Raw genomic sequence first — 19,693 nt, forward strand, 5'->3', positions numbered from 1 at the left:
GAAAGGTGTCTTCCAGAGCCAATTCAGCATCTCTCATCTCTCCACAAGCTGTGAGCTCTGGGTCTTTGAAATGAACCCAGGGGCTTGGCAGCCTGCTTTCTGCGGCAACATAAATCTCCTCAAAATCAACATCATGGCAAAGTTGTGTTGAGGGAGGATTTTTGTCATAAGAGTTGAACAAGGCATCTAAGGAATGACTCATGATGATGAGGGCAGAAGAAATGCAAAAAGCCCACTTTTTCTTTTCAATAAAATTGAAGCAGATACACGCTTGTTCCAAATTAGCACATGTGATTTATTAAAAAGAGGCTGTATGCCCCTGAGTACTACGAGCTTCTGCATGCTGCTGCCTTGAAACAGAGCTTGCAGTCACTGCAATGCTCGGCAGAAACGCAGGTGGATCGGCTCCAGTGCCATTTGGGGTGAGCCGCCGTCTCCTGAGGCCTCCCCTGAGCATTGCAAATTGTTCATCCAGGGGGACAGGTGGCGGTGACCGAGCTGCCAGCAGCGTGTAGAGACCTCACTGTCCCGCAAAACCCTGCAAGCCCTGACTCCGTGCCTGGAAATGCGCATGTGGCATTGAAATGTTTGAAGTGGGAGAAAGTGCTATATAGATGGTGGGATACACAGTTTGGATCATGAGTTACAGTTGTTACATTGCAACTCAAAACAACTTTAAAAAGTTAACAAAGAAATCCAGTAGCACTCGCAGAATTTATGCTTGTGCTTTAAAGAAAACTGCGGCAACTGAGCCGCAATTAAATAATGCCCTTCAGACTTGGACATTTCAGATGACTGCATATTTGAAACCACTGTTTCAAGTGAAATTACTGTTTCCATATGTCTGAAATTAGGTGCTACCAGAAGTGGGAGTAAAGCACAACATAACTCCAAACAGAACACAAAACTCTGATGTTTCTTTAGGTGAGATACATGTTGCTATTGGCAGTTAGAAGTAATTGCTGGAATGTAGCACGCTGTAATAAATTAAATGTGATATTTGCTAAGCATGCAGGCTTGCCATCTGGTCACCAGAAAGCCGCTGTTATTACTTTGCAGGTAAAAAGTGGTGTTTAAGTGCAGGGAACTGAAGTGTGCCTTACAAATAAAATCTTATAAGCTCCAGCCCCTTGGACTCAATGTTTGTTTAAAACCTGGAATAATTAAATGACCTTGACTTTTATAGCTTCTTTGTAATAACACGAACTAAAGTGATGCCAAAAGAAGAGATCCCACAGGAGCAAGCTCGGTAAATAGCCTGTTTTTGCAGGATGCTACCACAAATGTATCAAACACCACCAAATTCCTTTCCTTCCTGAGACAGGTATTGGTTTCTACACACAAGATCTCAATCCTACTGTCCTCATGCATTGCACCAGCCTCTAAAGGAGACGGCTCAAGGTCAGGATTTGCACAGGTTCTCACCAGGCATAGTCCCTGTCCTGGCGTGTAGGTAAATCAATGGGGTGACCACAGTGAAAACCACACTAGGGTGCTAACTACATGGGGCCCCGGACAAATGAGGCAAATACCACGCCAAATGACACCCTGAGTTTCTCAACCCTGAGAACAAACCCTAGGAAAGCTGAAAAAGGAGCATGCAAGTCAGAGAACTGCAGACATGTCCTGCTGGCTGGCCCAAGAGCTATAGATTTCAGCCCCTGCCCTGTATCACAGGCTGGCATAGCCTTATCATTCAGGTGGTGGGACACAGAGGCTGGCAGAAGTGCTGAGGGCCTGGAGAATTCCCAGCAGGTTACATCCATTGTTTCTTTTGTAGGTCGCACTTTGTAGTTAGCCCTGATTCAGACCCACAGCGTATTTTGGGTTGGAAGGGCCCTTTAAAGATCATCTAATCCAGCCCCCCTGCCATGGGCAGGGACATCTTCCACTAGATCAGGTTGCTCAAAGCCCTGTCCAACCTGACCTTGAATACTTCCATGGACAGGGCATCCACAGGTTCTCTGGGCAACCTGTTCCAGTGTCTCACCACCCACATTGTAAAAAATGGCTCCCTTATGCCCAATCTAAATCAATTTCAGTTTAAAATCATTGCCCCTCGTCCTGTCAGAACAGGCCCTGGTGAAAAGTCTTTCTCCATCTTTCTTATAATCTCTTTTATATATTTCACTGTGAAAGGGAGTTCAGGAAGCTTTTTGGGAGCATGAGCAAAGGGAGGCAGGAGAACAGAGGAAGACAGCAGTTTTTCTCGCCAGCTGTCATCCCGGGTCAGTCTGGCAGGTCTGGAGATCCTTGTTTCTGAGCTGATAAGTGCACGGAGCAGCTTCTCCTAGAGCAGGACATCAGCTGCCTCCCGAGATGCAGCTAAGAGATGCACTTTGGTGAACAAACAGCTCTCGGTATTTCTGCAGAGAGCGGGTTCCTAGCCAGAGCATGGCTAGAGATGACCCCGAATGACTGCAAAGGGGTCTGAAAAGGTCATTTTTCTCAGACATGAATGCTGGTCTCTAAGAACCAGGCTTTCACCTCAAAACATGCTATCAGCAGAATCTAAAATGATATAACCCAATTCACTAATCAAATTTGCTCCTTTCTCTGTGTTAGGTCAAAGGGCAACTTTAAGTTTCATTAAACTTTCAGACAAGCCCGTTAAATGAGGCCACTAGAGGGAGCAGCCTTTAAAGTCCAGACCTGGTCACTGGGGATGCATCCCCATGAGTGGGGAACCCGGAGGGCAGCCCCATGGCCGTGGCTCCCAGGGGAGGCTCTCCAGCACCGTGGGACAGGCTTAGGCATTGAAGGGAAGAGTATTATTGGTAGCACCTCCAAATGCACGATTTATTATCTGCTGTTTCTGTTCTGATGTTTTCACATATATTTTTCCTCTTAACAAATGTGACATTTTTCTTTATTTTTTCAAACCTCTTTTCACATGAGAATAAGTATGCACAGGGGAAAAAAAAAAAAAAAAAAAAAGACAAGGTATAAACTGCTTAATTACCTGGCTAATATGGGAACCATACCTCAGTGTGGTTAGTAGCTATTTTGACTGGTTACATCCTTACCTCTCAGTGAAGGTGGTCATTATTAAAAGTGAATCTGGTGACCATTAATTTTAACATAATTGCCCTTTCATAGAATCATAGAAACATAGAATGGTTTAGGTTGGAAGGGACCTTAAAGATCATCTAGTTCTACCCCACCCTGCCGTGAGCAGGGACACCTCCCACTAGAGCAGGTTGCTCACAGCCCCATCCTGCCTGGCCTTGAACGCTTCCAGGGACGGGGCCTCCACAACTTCTCTGGGCAACCTGTTCCAGTGTCTCACCACTCTCAGAGTAAAGAATTTCTTCCTAATATCTATTCTAAATCTATGCTCTTTCAGTTTGAAGCCATTACCCCTCATCCTATCACTACATGCCCTTGTAAAATGTTGGACTGATTTGCATCACCCCAAAACCACACGACTGCAAGATCCAGAGAAGACCATCAAGAGCGACATTCCCTTCGGCTTTCCTGAGGAATCGGCAGCATCCACCTCATTTGCAGTTGTGGCAAGCAGTTTCACAGCATGAGGGGAGGAGTTTTTAGGAAAAAGAGGGGGGTTACGAGCTCCTCAGCAAAGCGAGGGGCAGGGCGGTGCCTACATCACCTCGGAATGAATTATGTTAATTCACCTTGTGAAATAAATTCAATGGCAAGGGATGGTGGTGCAGCAAAGAAGCATAAACACCGGAGTGGGGATTGCAGAGGGAAAGGGAGCAGCTGGAGCGAAAGCTTTCTCTTCCTGACCCCGGCGGACCTACCTCTCCTCCGGTGCAGGGGAAGGGACTCGAATATCTGGAAGTGCAAATGGCTCCTCTCTGCCTCACATCATCCTCCAGCCCGAAGGTGGCCGAGCAGTTAGCAGCAAAGTATTTGTAAGGCTTCCATGTCTCGCCGAAGTCCTGGGAGCGCTCCAGCACCATGGCAGCCGGCCGGGGCGACTTGAAGACCAAGATCAAGTGGGTGAAGTAGAAAGCAGTTTCCAGGTCCAGCCGGATGGTCTCGCGGGGGGCGTCCTGGGCCGCCTGCCACCAGGTGCGGGGCAGTCGGAAAGGCGAGTCGGCCATGGCGGCGGCAGGGTGGGCCAGCCCGGCGTGGGCCCCACTGCACCGGCCACATGCCGGGCGCTTGCAGCGGCGCTGGGCGTCCTCGGTGTAGGCGCAGAAGGGCTCGGCAGCATGGCGCCCACAGGCTGTCTCCGTCCGCAGCGCCCGCCCGTGCGCCAGGTTGCCCATCCGGGGGTTGCAGGCCTTTTCGCAGGGGCTGCCCGCTCCTGCCGCGCTGCCCAGACCTGCAAGGCAGAGAGCAGGGGGGAGGCTGAAGCTGACTCCCGAGGTGGGGAAGCACATTTTTGGGGGACGCTGCCCCCACCAAGACCCCCAGGAGAGGCCCAGGGAGATGGCAGCACAGCTGCTCAGCTCTACCCCTGCATGGAGCTCAGCCTGTCTATAACAGCAAACCAAACCAAAAAAAAACCACCTCAGGGCTTCCCTGGACTTGGGAAAATCCCTACCAAGAGATGGAGAGCAGAGCAGGCGGCATGGGAGGAGAGATGACTCCACCTCGCCCTCCTGCCTCGAGGGACACAGAGCAGGGCTGGGGGTCCAGGGTACTGTGGCTGTGGCCATGCCACCCCTGCCTTGAGGCCTCCAAGGGGATCCAGGCGGCTCTGGGGAAGGGGAAAAAAAGCAAAGAAAGATGGGCTGCTGGTGACACTGGGGTAGCCAAGGCAGCATGCTGGTGGGAGGCGAGGAGACAGCCATGGGGGACACCATTGCTGCGCCCTGGCCCACCGTGCGGCAGATCAGGTACCAGAGGCGTGAGAGCTGGTAGGAATATCTCCTGCCACCAATGACCTCAAATCTTCACCCCCTTTCCCACCCCTCCATCCCTACACCAAAACTGCCACCACTAAGGTCAGGGTTGAATCAAAGCATCGCTTAAGTTTGGGAAGGCTGTCACTGATGTGTGTAAAGGGGGAAAAAAAATAAATAATCCTTGGTTGAAATGATGCTGGCAAGCTGCCTTGCAGCTGAGGCTCTGTGGTTTTTGTTCAAGTTTCTCTGGAAGCCTTGTCAATTTAAAAATCCACAGTTAAAGTGTCAAAAAAAATAAAATCACCATGGGGTTTGGTTTGAAAACATCTGCAATGTAACCCTCCTGGTGCAGGAATGTTTGATTAGGGGCTCTCCACTTCTTTATTAATAAATGTAACAGTAGGTCAAGGCTGTATTTGATGAAGCATAACTGTTTAACATAAAAAAAAAAAAAAAACACACCAAAACTCTGATGACTTGATGGGGGCAAACCAAGCTATCTGAGGTGCATAATGTCTTCTTTATCACCGGGCCAGTCATACATAATCAGCTTTGTGCACCAATTATTACAGCTTCTTCTTGGCATTTTTGTTATGCCCAAGGGTTGTTTCAGTTTAGCATCCAATAAATCCTTTATGTGGGGTTTATTCAACTTTTGTCTAGAGTGTCATAGTTGCGATTAAGCTATATTATGCACTAGCAGAGGCTAAGCCTTCAGAGCCTGACAGCATTCCCCACTCTTTCTGCCCCTCAAGAAACACACTGGAAAGAAAACATTTCTGCCACCAAAGGTCTACACAGGTTTTCTATACCAGTTATTCAGAACAGATGTGGACCACTGCTAGTTAATGCATCCATTACAAAGCACTTCTGAACCCAGTCTCTAGATTTCACCGGGTGAAGAGTCTTGGGAAATTTTTAGTGAAGAAGAAATGCTCAGTCAAGTTAGCTTCCTATAGGGGCCTGGTAAAGCTGTGTCTGAGATGGTATGTATTAACTGTGCAGAACATGTTTACTCTAGAAAAGTAAACAAATCTAACTGCAAAATTAACGTAATATCACTTACATCTCCTGAACATCCTTTTCAAAGCATTGTATAAACATTAACCAACATAGCTCTCCTCAGGGGTAGGTAAGTAAGTGCTATTATCATACTATCAGTTAAGCTTGCCACACGTTGGCCTAATTTATGTCTTTGGCTGCTTTCCTGGATTCTTTGGCTACACGTAACACAGCACAGTTAGTCGCTAAACGAATAGATGAACATTTACTGCGGTTCCCTCAGTTGTGGGACTGCAAGGCGGATTTGAGAAGAGGTAAACAGAGCCCGGCTCAGCCAGCACCCTGAGACAGGTCGAGACTATTGTTTGTGTTCATCAAGTCCTTTTGGTTTTTTGCACACCACTGATTACCACCCCCAAGGAGGCAGTGGAGGAGGACCTGGTCAGTGGGAGGTTTCCCAGTGACTGCGATGGTGGCAGGGCTCGGAGTAGCCCCCTGGGGTGGGGGGCAAGGCTCTGCCAGTAGCCCGGCTACCAAATTCCCATGTGAGACCCTGGGAGCTGAGAGTATTTGATTGCTTCCAGCTACTGGTATGCCCCAGCTCCGGTCACACACGTTCACTGACTGCAGTTGTCTTCAGGACAGGCACGGAGGGTCTCTTCCACACCTGGGGCCAGATTTGAGGCCAGGGACCTTGGTTTCAGCAGCAGTTGAGAAACGCTGCTGGCACGCAGACCCCACTTCCCGTCCCAGGGGCTGGAAGGGGGGAGAGGAAACCCCCTTTGAAAGGGTGTTTGTTTTCACTTGAATTGGAAAGAGTTGCATGACGGATGCAGAGCACTGCATGTTATGAAAAGTGACAGCTTTCTAGTGTAATGCTGGCTGCCACAGGAATTCAGGAAAAGGACAAATGAGAGCATAAAGATTTCCGTGTCGTCAGCTCCAAGCTCATAACTGCCCTGCTGCAGCCCTGGAAAAGGTGTTTTTCCTTACTTGCACTTAATGAATCTGCCCGACTAAATACTCCCATCCTATATACTGTACATGCCACCGGACTGGGATCTTCAGCAATGAGTAAGAGCATGTAGCTAATACCATGACTCACCTGTAAAACATCCATGGAAAATCATATGCTTCCTGTTTAAGCATTTTAGCAACACTTGCCTTATGATGTTTCGTTTATATCTTGTGCCTGATTAAATGTTTGTTTCCCATCTGGGGTTTTTTCTTCTTTTTAAAGAAGAAAACTGGCACTCGGCTTGCGACCGGCCGGGGAAGCGTTATGCAAACTGTTTATGCCCGGTTGTCTCTGCTGCGGCGCGGCAGGACCCCGCTGTGGGCAGATCTCAGGGTAAAGTGGTTTATGCTGCGGGAAAGGGGCTTTCAAACCCCTGCCCGCCTTGCCCTGCCCGTCCTGCCCGTCCTGCCTGCCCTGCCCGCCGCCCTCCGCCCCCCGACGGCCGGGCCTGGGGGGACACCGCCGCCCGAAAGCGCTTTGCGAAGTCCACACCGTCTTTCCTCCGCTTCCCGCCGCTGCATCCCGCAGCGGTGCGCGGCCGATCCCCGCTCCGGTGGCATCCCCCGGCTCCCCCGCGCTCAGCGCCCCCGGGGCCGAACCCGCTCGGTCCCCTCCGCCCTTCCCGGCCCCGGCTCCCCCCGCCGCCCCTCCGGAACCTCGGCGGGAAGAGCGGCGCGCCCGGACCCCCTCTTTGTCTGGGGAGCGGAGCGCAGCGCTCCTGCCCCCCTACATACATACACACATACCTACATACATAGCACGTACGGACGCAGGCATATATGTGCGGACATCGGCATACACAGCACGTGCGTACATATATATGCGTATGTACACGCATATGTGCGTGTATACAGAAACGCACATACGCGGACACCCGCGTGTGTATACAGTGCGCACACGCGTATGCGACACTCTATGCACGCGCGCGCCTGCACACACACGTGTGCGTACGCACACGCGCGTATACATACACACACGTGTACGTACGTCCATACGGCCCCGTATCTACCTCGTACGCCGCGGAGGACGGAACACGCCGGGCACCGGACGGTCGCGACCCACCTGCAGCAGCGGCGGCGGCGGCGCCCAGCAGCAGCAGCAGCAGCAGCGACAGCGACAGCGGCGCCGGCCGCATCCCGCGCCCCATGGCCGCCCGCCCCGCGCGCCCCGCCGCCCCGCGGCGCGACCGGCCCCGCGCGGCATCAGCGCCCCGCGCGGCACCGGCGGGCGGGCGCGCGCCCGCCCCGCCGCCCGCCGCGCACCGCGCCCGCCCCGCCGCCCGCCGCCCCAGCGCCCCGCCGCCCGCCCGCCCACCGCGCCCCGCCCCGCCGCCGCTGCCGCTCTGCCCTCCCTTCCCGCCGCGGGGAAGGAGGGGGGGGGGCGGTTGCCGGTGCGCGGCGAGGCGCGGTACTGCAGCGGAGGGCGCACCCCCACCCCCGCAGCCCGAGCGGCTCCGCCGCGGCAGCCCCCGGGGCGGGCGGGTAGGTACCCGGGAGAGAGACCCGCGCCTCGGGGCTGGGCCTCCCCCGCACCAGCCCCCGGGAGGCACCGGCTGCCCAGCCCGGGCGCGCCGTCGGGGCGGGGAGGGTGGAAGGTCCCTGCTTTGAAATGCAGCCTTCCTTCGACCCGACCTGGCTTTGACAAATCGACCCAACTAGCCGCTAGCCAAATCCGAGTTGCTCAAAACTTTGAAGACTTCTCTTGTTTAATTAGCTTGTTTAATTAGGTAACGGAAGGACTAAGCGATGGAGCCATGTCAACGCAAGAGGTTTTCCCTTCTTTCCCAGGAGTTGGCAATCTGTGGTTTAGCTCACAATATTAAGGGCCATTAAGTCATAGAATCATAGGATGGTTTAGGTTGGAAGGGACCTTGAAGATCATCTAGTTCCACCCCCCTGCCACAGGCAGGGACACCTCCCACTAGACCAGGTTAGCCCCATATAGCCTGATCAATTCAATAGCACTGGTCATCATACCTACACAGAATTTTGAGCTTTGAAAATAGGAAAAGAGACAGTGACATCTATCTTTTCGCCACCACATCATTACCTTTTTAGATCTCAGCAGAGGAACGTTAGGAGAGCAAGGGTGGAGCGCTTCTGAGCAGTCACTTTTTTACTTACCTGAATCTAATCTGGGGGGTGAGCACATTGCAAGCGTTGCAAAATGTTTCATACTTCCTCCTCTGCACTTTGAGCTGAGATAACTTAAGAACAGTTCTGTTTTAAAACCCAGTGTGGTGGTATCTTAAGGCCACTGTGCTACCTTCTGCAACACATTTCAAAAATACCATGCATTTGGGGCTGCTCATGATTATATGGTCACCTAAATGCCCCCTGAGAGATATTTAGTCTATAATCTACTGATAGTAGTTGAACATCTGACTCACGGGATGGTGTTATCTCTATACCTTAAAGGGTACAGGTAGGCTGATGTTTGTCATCTTTCTAATTTTTCACTGCTGACTGACATACCACAGAGAAGCATTTTTACTCGCGTTGCCGCTGTCATTTTCTCTGCCCTACAGATGAGCGCGTCTAGACAGGGACTTCCAGCCCCCAGGCAACCCGCCGAGCCACCACGGCTGCTTGCGGGCTGCTTGTCCTGCAGCATGCCCATCACGGCGAGGGCTGCACCCACACTTCTGAGCCTCCTCAGGGCAGTGGACATGGAGAAAAAAGATGTTCCACAGGATTTCTACCTCATGTCTCGCAAAAGGGTGATGTGTGGCTGAGGAGTCACATGGGAATTTTTGTGGCTACAGCCAGGTTGCAGCAGTCACATTATGGAGGGCTAGGAAAGTGAAAGTGCAAGCCACGGGCAAGGAATTTATCTCCATTGTAGCTCATCGCTCATAGTTCCTCCTACGTCAAAATTGCCACATGACAAACCTGCTGTAGGGTGATAAGTCTGGGCGGACCTGAACAAGAGCTCAGGTCAACCCATTTGGTATCAGGACCATAGGGCAGGTTGAGATCCATGAGCAGGAGGATTTATTGTCTGGAAAGAAGAAGAAAGGTCTGACTTGGGCAGAGGACAGCTCTGGAGAAATCCCTGAGGCAGGAGGGAAGGAGATGACTTGGACTGAAAAACTGCGGAACAAAATCCTGAGGGAGGAGATGGATGGTGGTATCAGTGACTGGAGAGAAAGAGAGCAATCAGGCTCCAGCTGGAGTTAGAAATGATAGGGAAGAGCAGTGGCCAGCGAGAGAAAATGGGAGGAGAGAGGCTACATGGTGGGTAAGGAACCGCTGGCATAGGAAAGAGAAAGAATGTGTGGTAAGGACATGCTTACAGAAGTGGCAGGGGCGGGAGGTTTGATACTGCTGAAACAGATCCATTGCATAGAAAATTGGAGAGAATCATAGAATCATAGAATTCCAGGTTGGAAGGGACCTCAAAGATCATCTGGTCCAACCTTTCTTGGCAAAAGCACGGTCTAGACAAGATGGCCCAGTACCCTCTCCAGCTGAATCTTATAAGTGTCCGATGTTGGAGAAGCCACCACTTCCCTGGGGAGATTATTCCAAAGGCTGATTGTTCTAATTGTGAAAAATTTTCCTCTTGTGTCCAATCAGAATCTGCCCAGGAGTAACTTGTACTCATTACCCCTCATCTTTTCCATGTGACTCCTTGTAAAAACGGAGTCTCCATCTTATTGGTAGCCACCCTTTAAATACTGGCATGTGATGATAAAGTCTCCCCTAAGACTGCTTTTCTCAAGGCTGAACAAAGCCAGTTCTCTCAGCCCTTCCTCATATGGCAGGCTTCCCAGTCCTTTGATCATCAATAAGAATAAAGGACAATTTCCCGGTAACAGAATCACAGAATCTCCTAGATTGGAAAAGACCTGTAAGATCATCTAGTCCAATCATTAATCTAACACTGACAAGCCCACCACTAAACCATGTCCCTAAGCACTATATCTACACCACCCTTAAATACCTCCAGGGATGAGGACTCTACCACTGCCCTGGGTAACATGTTCCAATGCCTGACGACCCTTTCAGTAAAGAAATTCTTCCAAATATCCAATCTAAACTTCCCTTGGTGCAACTTGAAGGCATTTCCTCTTGTTCTATCACCTGTTATTTGACAGAACAGGTTGAGCCCCACCTCTCTGCAACCTCCTTTCAGATAGTTGTAGAGAGCGATAAGGTTTCCCCTGAGACTCCTTTTCTCCAGGCTAAACAACCCCAGTTCCCTCAGCTGCTCCCTATAAGACAAGTGCTCCAGACCCCTCACCAGTTTTGTTGCCCTTCTTTGGACACGCTCCAGCGCCTCAATGTCCTTGTGGTGAGGGGCCCTACCAGGTAGGACATGAAAAAGTCAGCTGGAGTGTGCAAAAATGAAGAGCTGTTGTACTGCCCTCACCTTGGGAGCATAAGCCTGCTCATCTGAAATGGCACTGGCTCACATGCCTTGGTCCTCATAAGCTAAATATAATTGGGTTGCACGCACTTCCCTGCCTAGCGAAGTGCTCTGCAACCTGATAAAACCTGTTTGATCTTCCTACATGAATTTGTTTTACTTGTTGGAGGCCATACAGTCTGCAATTCTGGCCATGAACAACTCGGATCCTCCCAACAGCCCCTCGTGACTCTTAGTCACCTCATGGGACCTGCACAAACACATGTCCGTGACTGCAGCCAACCTGGCGGCTGAGTGAATACCCCTTGCAGAGCTGTGCATGGCCACAAGATGTGGGCATCTTCCCAGGGCAGGCATGGCTGCCTGCTGCGTTGCAGGGCTGGTGGGACTTCAGCAGAGGGTAGGAAACACAGAAAGATGTTTCAGCACAGTTTTATTTTCTTTGTCTGTCATTGTTGCCTTTTGAGGTGCTGGAAGAGAAAATCACATAGTTATGAAGAAGTTATGAAGAAGTTATGAAGAAGTTATGAAGAAGTTATGAAGAATTATAGTTCAATTGCCCTGAACTTTCTTCAGGATCATAGGCCTTTGGGGTTCATACTGTACTATTGGTTAGGGAGGAGCAAGAGGTGTTTCCAGCTGTCATTCCTGCAATGGTAGCCAGGTAGGTGGAAAGGCCGAGAAATGTGGAGATGACCTGTTTATCTGGCATCTGCATTTCTCAATTACACTGAAGAAATCTTTAAAGAGCGATAATATTCCCTGAGTATATGTGTCCCAGTAAGTCAGAGCGGAACAAGCAGGGGTGACAGGCCCCGGGGATGGTCTCTGCCTCCCCAGAGATGCTGGGGAGGTAACCTGGAAGAAAGAGCAGAGCCCACTGCTTTGGCAGAGGTCCCCAGGGGTGTGATGCCATCCCTGGGGAGAGGCAGCAGAAGCCCTTTGGACCTTTTCTGCCAGGTGAAATCCTGGCCCCCAAATTGGGCGATGAGAGCAGATCCTCAGTGAATCTCTTCCCCCAAGCCCCCTGCCAAGGGTAGGGATGAGCCTGGATTCAAGTCAGTGTGTGAAGCTAATTTTAGAAGCAAACCATGAGGAGAACACCTCACCTACTGCCCAGTCACAGCTGTCTGGCTTAGACTTTTGTCATAAAAAATCTCACAAACTCAAAAGATCAGATTAACTTTTTAACTAGAGGCTTGTTCAAAGATCACCATTTTCTCTATTGGCATCCGTGTAAGTATGCAGGACTCCTGTTACAGTTTAACCGAAGGCCCTTGGGGCCGACGCAGTCCTTCAGACGTGCCTGACTATTTTAAGTGGTGTCACATGTGCCGTCTTGCACCTGCCCATGTACTCAGAGCTCCTCCATGGACTGGGCATGGCCCACTTGGTTCTGTGCGGGGAGCGGAGGTGATACCCAAATGGACCATTGCCTTTCAGCGGGAAAATGAGAGGCCGGATCAGAGCACTCTCCACTGAGGAGCGTAACTGCAGAGCAGCAATTCCAACTGAACAATTACTTACATGCTTTAGCTCTAGAGATTCTTATTTTTAGTTTTTTAGTTATTTTTCACTGAGGGGCCCTTTCAGGTGTCCTGTGGACAGGGTTGGATATACCTCACACATTGCTCAGCAGTAGGTTGCTGGTGGGAGAGATGGGGGCGAAAGGATCCCCCCTCCACAGTGGTGCAAAGTGTGTTGTGTTGTGCAAGAAGAGCTGTGACACTCCAGTACAGAGCTCTTCCCCATGGCAGCCATACCTTGCTCCATATCATTTTCACTGGTCTGGTTTGCCTTTTCCCAAGATTTTGGGTGACCAACATAAAATATCAAACCATATGGTACTGGTCTCCCACTGGTACCGCATGGGAGATGGTGATGCTACTGTCTCTAAAGAAGACAGTAAAAGCAGAAAGTGTCCTTTTGACTTCAGAGAAAATTTGGCTGATCCAGATCTGGTGGCTGTTCTCAGGAGATGATCCACTCCTCCAACCATGAACAGAGGTTAATGTACTCCTCTCGAGGGAGGTCATTCTCCCCCTCTACTCTGCACTGGTGAGGCCACAACTGGAATACTGTGTCCAGTTTTGGGCTCCCCAGTTCAAGAGGGACAGGGAACTGCTGGAGCGAGTCCAGCGAAGAGCAACTAAGATGATTAAGGGCTTGGAGCATCTGCCTTATGAGGAAAGGCTGAGAGAGCTGGGACTCTTTAGCCTGGAGAAGAGAAGGCTGAGGGGAGACCTTATTATGGCATACAAGTATCTAAAGGGTGGGTTGAAGGAGGATGGAGCCAGGCTCTTTTCAATGGTTCCAAGTGACAGGACGAGGGGCAATGGGCACAAGTTAGAACACAGGAAGTTCCGTTCAAATACACAGAAAAACTTCTTTACGGTGAGGGTGACAGAGCACTGGCACAGGCTGCCCAGGGAGGTTGTGGAGTCCCCTTCCCTGGAGATTTTCAAGACCCGCCTGGATGCAGTCCTGAGTAATGTGCTCTAGCCAATGCTGCTTTAGCAGGGGAGTTGGACTAGATGATCTGTAGAGGTCCCTTCCAACTCTGATGATTCTGTGATTCTGTGATTCTGTACCACATACAAATTTAAACATGTTAAAAGGGCTTTGTTGAAAGGAATGGAAATTTGTTTCAAGAAAACACATGGTCTTGATTCAAAGTCCACTGAAGTCAATGGCACCTGACATTTGATCAGTGGATTTTGGACGGGGTCTGAAGCCACCTCCCTCTTGCCTGTTTTGGTATCACATCTTTGATCCTTTCTATTAAAACCCATTGTTAGACCTTGCACTTTTCCATTTTGTTTGAAAATCACTGAAAACCTTCCAACCATCATCAAATGAGCAATGAAAACATTTCAGTGACTCATCGTATTTTGAAACAGCTTGATTCCTGTTTTCTGCATGAAAATAAACCCAAGGATTATCCAGAGCGATAATTACTGATTCAAGCTTCATATTTCCGTGTTTAAGCTCCCGTTAAAGCTGAGTTCTGATATAAGGCATCACCCTACAGACAACTGGAGAAAATGAGGGAACCAAAGTGCCCTTACTTTTCCCTGTACCCAGTGATCGACTTTTTGGAGCCAAGTATTTTGCATGCCGGACCAGTGCGCATACAAGAATGAGAGCACTTCCATGGGATTTAGTAGTTGGAAGTCAAGTCACAGAAGCATTGCAGCAATGATAGTGCTGCTCTTCAGAAGCCTGTAATGAGGATGGAAAGGACCCTATTTCTGCCCACCATGGAGAAAAATGCAAAAGGTCAGTAGGGAACCTGAAAAAGAGAGGAAGAAGCAACCCTGGAGTTGCGCACTGAGGTTCATTTTATATGGGGGCAAAGCTGAGACCATCACAGTCTTTGGGTGAGCTTTTGCACATTGCACGTAGTGATAAATCCCTTTATTGAGCACAGACACACCCATTTACTATGTAATCTGGTAAAGATTTTAATCCTTCTTCCTCTGGTTATAGCATTGATCCTTTTAGTGTGCAGAAGGGTCTCCCTGTACCAGTCAAAGGAACCCCTGTGCTCTAGAAAGGGTCATGAGCCCCTGTGCTCTAGAAAGGACCACCACCTGGTCATGAAATCAGGTATCGCTTCTACTTACAGTTCTTTCTTGGGATTCAAGGGAGGGATGAGAGGGTTAAGTCTCATGCAGGTGTCCAGGAGGTCCGATAGCTGCTATACTTCTCTGATTAACAGCATCAAAATGCCTTTTGACAGGGATTTGTGTTAGGAAGGAGGGTGACCCTCCGAGCCCAGAGCCACAGGGGATTGCCTGGCAGCATACAGGGCTGGACCCAGGTGCATTAGATTCTCTGCATCCACTGCTAAAAAAAACCCCAACACCCAAACCCCTATTTTCAACAATACTTTTTAAAGGTTCTGCTGTCTTTTTGGAAGTAAGGGGTGAAGCCGGCATTTTACTCTCCAAACCATAGTAGCTCAAAAACCACATCAATTATTTTTCACGTGCAGCTGGTTTTTATCCACAAGCCATGGCTCCAGGCATTTTGAGTTTTTTTTTTATTTTTCCCTCTCTCTCTCTCCCTCTCTTCTTACCATCCATTTTGGACAACCAGGAATGAAGGGGAACCAGCTAATCTTCCCATGTTACATTTACAGGGGATTCAGGAGGGAAAAAAGCAAAGCAAAAGAGAGAAAGGGATGGGGAGGACTTGCTAAAGAAGGAAAAGTATTGGTAGGCAGCTGGCATAATTTTTTGCAATAGGACCCGCGCTTGCCGGATTATTGCCGTCACTATTTTCTTAGCTGCCATGTAACCTCTGCCCCTCCTCCTTCCCTCCTTTCCTGGCTAATTGATATGCAGATATCAAGACAATGATGAAATTTAAATGCCATAGAAACCCATGGCACTGAGGCTTTCTACGTCAGTTCTCCGCTCCATCCTGCATGCTACAAATTATTAGGAGGATTAACCTGCCTGCTGCTTCCTGAATGCCACCTCTGCCAACTTCGACATCTAGCTGGCAGAAAGCCTCCGAAACACTGCTGGCAGCCAGGGACAGCGGCCAGGGCGGTGAGGCAGCCATCCATGGCCGGCAGCGTCGGGGCTGGCAGTGGGATGAGGCTGGTCACATCCCTCCCGGGCTCTGGCTGGCTCTTGTTTCAGCCCTGGCACCCACCCCAAAAGCTGCGAGCAGGGTGCCGGAGGGCAGCCCAGAAGCCAGCAGCAGCCACAGTGGTGGGATGTGGGGCCGGGAGGAGTGAGCTGGGGGGACAGAGGGAGAAGGGTTAGGCAAGGACGTCTGCTGTCATCTCTCCGCCACCCTATGAGCCCTACAGGGAGATGGTGTGGATGCTGCCTTGTGCTGGAAAGCCACCAAGTGCAGCAGGGTCAGCACATCTTGCATCTCTGAGAAACACCCGGCTGGCCATGGCGTACCGCAGCCTGTTTCTCGGTTCTTCGCAAGGGAATGACTCTCAGCATTGCTCTGCCTCACCACTGATGTAAGGCGAGCCAAACCTTGAAAGCTGGGGCTCAGGGAGACTGAGGGAGGTGTCCTCTGCCAGGACTGTGTGGAGACAGAAACCACCATGCCATGCTCCCCTCTTTGCCTTCTCCAGAGAAGGAAGGGAGGGCAGGGCAGTTGTGTTTCTCCCACCTCTTAACCAGAGCATCTGCCAGCAGGACCCACTTGCAGGATCTCAGGTTTACAGGGATACAGGTATTGGTGGACCTGTGCTGCCCCTTTTGGCATCTGCTTTTTGCCTTTTAGGTTCAGTCCCTGAGCATCATCCTTCCATAGTCCTCCTCACCCCTGGGCTGCTGAGCAGGCAGGGTGCCCTGTGGGCTGTCACAGCATCCAGCTCTTCCATGGTGACCTGATGGATGGGAATTTGGTGCTAAAGTGTGCACATAAGCCTATTGCAGCGCATTTTACAGAAAGGTAATTAAGCAGAGACAGCCCCATGGACTCTGAAATCCAAACACAGAATGCATTTAGAAAATGGACTTGAAATATAGCTTTTTAAGTCGGAAGTAGGCACTGGAGGTCAGGACTTCCTCCAGGACAGTGACTCGCTGCTGAACCTGCCTCCCCAGCAGGACTGTTTGAGAACCACATTACATCTGAATTAAATGAGGTTTAATAGCCTTCAGTTACAATCACTACTCATGCGGATGAAAGATGGTATTAGTAGAAAGCAAGACTGAAAAAATGTGCCTCTGTCTGCTTGATCAACAGGATGAGCAATGAAAATCTGACAAACTGAGTTTAGAAATGCTCAAAGAAGCATTTAGCAGTGGTTTCACAGCAAACTTGGGGAGGGTTAGGTGGTTGTAAATCACCCCCTTCAGGCATTTCAGGTTAATTTAAATAATGACATTTTATCAAACATAGCAATAAAGGCAGCATTTAGAGAAAGTAGGTTATTTTTTCGTGATCTCATTGAACTCCATTGAAAAAGAAACAGAAATGACTGTCAGAAAACATGTGGAAAAACATTGACTAAATGATTGCACTTTGACTGAATGAGCTGGTGGAATAGAGAGCTCCTCCCTGGGTCTAAGAGCGTTGGTCCTCTCTTGAGCCTGCATCCCTTTGGAAAGCAATGCAAAGGCTCCTGCCCCAGAGGCTCAGCAGACTCACTGCAGGGCATGTGGTGCAGCCTCCAAAAACTGGCAGAGCCCCACACGGAAGCAATGGGGAGTTTGTGCCCGTGAACCAGCAACAAAGACGGAAGGAGCCATGGTCCTGAGGAGGACAGGATGGCCAGACGGGGCAGGGACATGACTGACTGCCCTCCTCCTTCCCCTCTGCGTAGCAGACTCCATGAAAGTATGACAGAAATGATGTCTGTCCTGTGCTGTCGGGAAAGATCTCCTGACAGAGAAGTGTATTGCAGAAGGTCTATTTTCCCTCCTTTCTTTGGAAAACAAAGTATCTTCAGCTAGGACATCAGGAAGAACCCAAAAGAGCCAGAGCTCTGGCTCAGAGGAGGACACCAGCACTGTCAACACAAAGACCCTTTCTTCTAACGATTGCACCTGTGCTGGCATGACAGTCTGGCTTCTAAGTAGCCATAAGCACAGTGGACTTTGTGCCCTGCCACTGTCTTTGCCAATGTGTCATGGAGGCATGCTCTGGGAATGCAGCGGGCGGCTGCCTGGGAGATGCAGAGCATACAGAACATGGCTAGGTAAGCTGGGCCCCACAGCTGTCCTGCTCTGGCTGTTTCTCAGGCCTTATTTGCAGGCTCATAACATGGATTTCAGGTTAATCTTGTTCAGAGGAAGACTCCAGGCCATCCTTCACAGTGTCAGCCCAACCAGTGCACATCACTCATGTCTCCCAGTATCAGCGAGGAGCATGGATGTGCTGGACGCAACATAGAACAGTCTAAAAAATACTCCTTTGAACGTGACCCTGGCATGACAGTGAGAGCAGTTATTGGCCATGAATTGCTGATCTCAGCACGCCAGAAACAGCAGAAAGATTTGATGGTGGTTGATGGTGGCACTAGGGCTTTCAGTCATACTGCAATGTCCCCATTTTCAGGTACCTAAAATGAGCATATGCAGTGTGAAAGTTCACAATTTGCATGCACCCTCTTCATGTCTCTGGTGGGGCATTCAAAAGCCAGGCACTGAAAGTCAAGCCTAGCTGGAAAACCTTGGCCTTTGTCCTTGTCCACTCCTTGCTTGCTTGCTTTGCTTTTTCACTAGTGAGAATTTTGTTATGGTTTCTTTGTTTTTGAAACTCTCTTTGGGGCATCAGCTTAGTCACACAGTCACTTTTACCAGTCCCAGTCTCTTTACCTGTGCAGTCTGGTGAGCCCCAGCATGGTGGAAGGTGCCCATTGCCAGAGGGCTTCCTGCTAATGCTGCTCCTTTCCATGAGACTCGAGAAAAAGCCCTGCATTATCCCCAGACACACAAAGTTTTAATTCAGTGTTGTGTGCTTGGCCCTTTGTACACTTGCAAATGAAAGTGTCGCATAGTGTTGCTAAGAGAAAAGGAATGTGGCAGCCCGGATATGGTGGAGCACCGGGCACTGGATCTGACAGTGGGCTCAAGCTATGCCTTCTGTGCAGGTGGAAGATTCAAAAAGGTGTGATTTTTCCTGCTGGGTCAACATCATCTTTTGCTCTGTTAGCTCAGGGTCCAAAATGACACTTTTACCGCCAGCATTTATGGATTTGCTGGGCAGAGTGGCCATACTGGGAACCAGAAAAATGCAGCCTGGAGATGTACTGGAACCTCTTGCACACAGAGGAGGACACCCATGCAGGCACATAGGCACAGTGAAATCTTCTTTTTGGGCTCAGGTAAGTCATCCTATGCATCTGAGAGCTACAGAGTGGGACTGAATTTGGCTACATTTCTATTTCTCCGTATACAAAATAAGTAACACTTGTGCAAGTAAGTTGCAAAATGTAATGCATGTGATGCAGTAGTATCATCGGTGCTTCCTATGGTATTTACATCTGAAGGGACTTCAGCATCCCCACCAGAAAATTAAACATCTGAGATAGTTTGTATATACTAAAAGGAGAGTGTCAATAATATACCGGGTAAAGAAATTGCACTCTTGATCAAACCACAAGGCTGTCTTTAAAATCTGGAGCTCCAGCATGTTAGAGAAGTCTGTCTATCCCCATGCCCCTTTTCTCAGCATCAAAATCTCAGCTAAAATGTTGCTTTTGCTCTGGGGTCTTGGCAGCCCTTCCACCCGCTCTAGACTTTGTTTTGCTTTCTGCTGGATGTACACGCAGGGTGACATCATGGCTATTTCTGGTCTCTGACAATAATCTCTTCTCTTTTCATAGGCAGAGGACAAAGCCATTTCATATTGATGATTCCTTGACCCACATGAGACTGATGTGCAGGAAAATGTGTACAGTAAGATTCATCAGCTTGGGATGTAGTAGAAAGACTACTTGTGCCGGAAAAACCTCGTGCACTCATTACAGTTGTAGTTCACGCTACAGGTTACT

At 49.7% G+C, this 19,693-nt stretch overlaps 1 protein-coding gene across 1 annotated transcript in view; it reads right to left on the reverse strand.

The window, feature by feature from the left end:
* Positions 1–7,989, reverse strand: part of NTN4 (netrin 4) — a 48,788-nt gene extending 40,799 nt beyond the window's left edge. The window contains exons 1-2 of the mRNA XM_082498362.1: positions 7,906–7,989; positions 3,768–4,297 (exon numbers count right to left, since the gene is read on the reverse strand). Of these exons, the coding sequence (XP_082354488.1) occupies positions 3,768–4,297; positions 7,906–7,978 (603 nt within the window). The 5' untranslated portion in view covers positions 7,979–7,989. The remainder of the gene's footprint in view (positions 1–3,767; positions 4,298–7,905) is intronic.
* Positions 7,990–19,693: the final 11,704 nt, after the last annotated feature.

This window comes from Vanellus vanellus (genome assembly GCF_965231255.1).
Source record: "Vanellus vanellus genome assembly, chromosome: 1".
Taxonomy (NCBI): Eukaryota; Metazoa; Chordata; class Aves; order Charadriiformes; family Charadriidae; genus Vanellus; species Vanellus vanellus.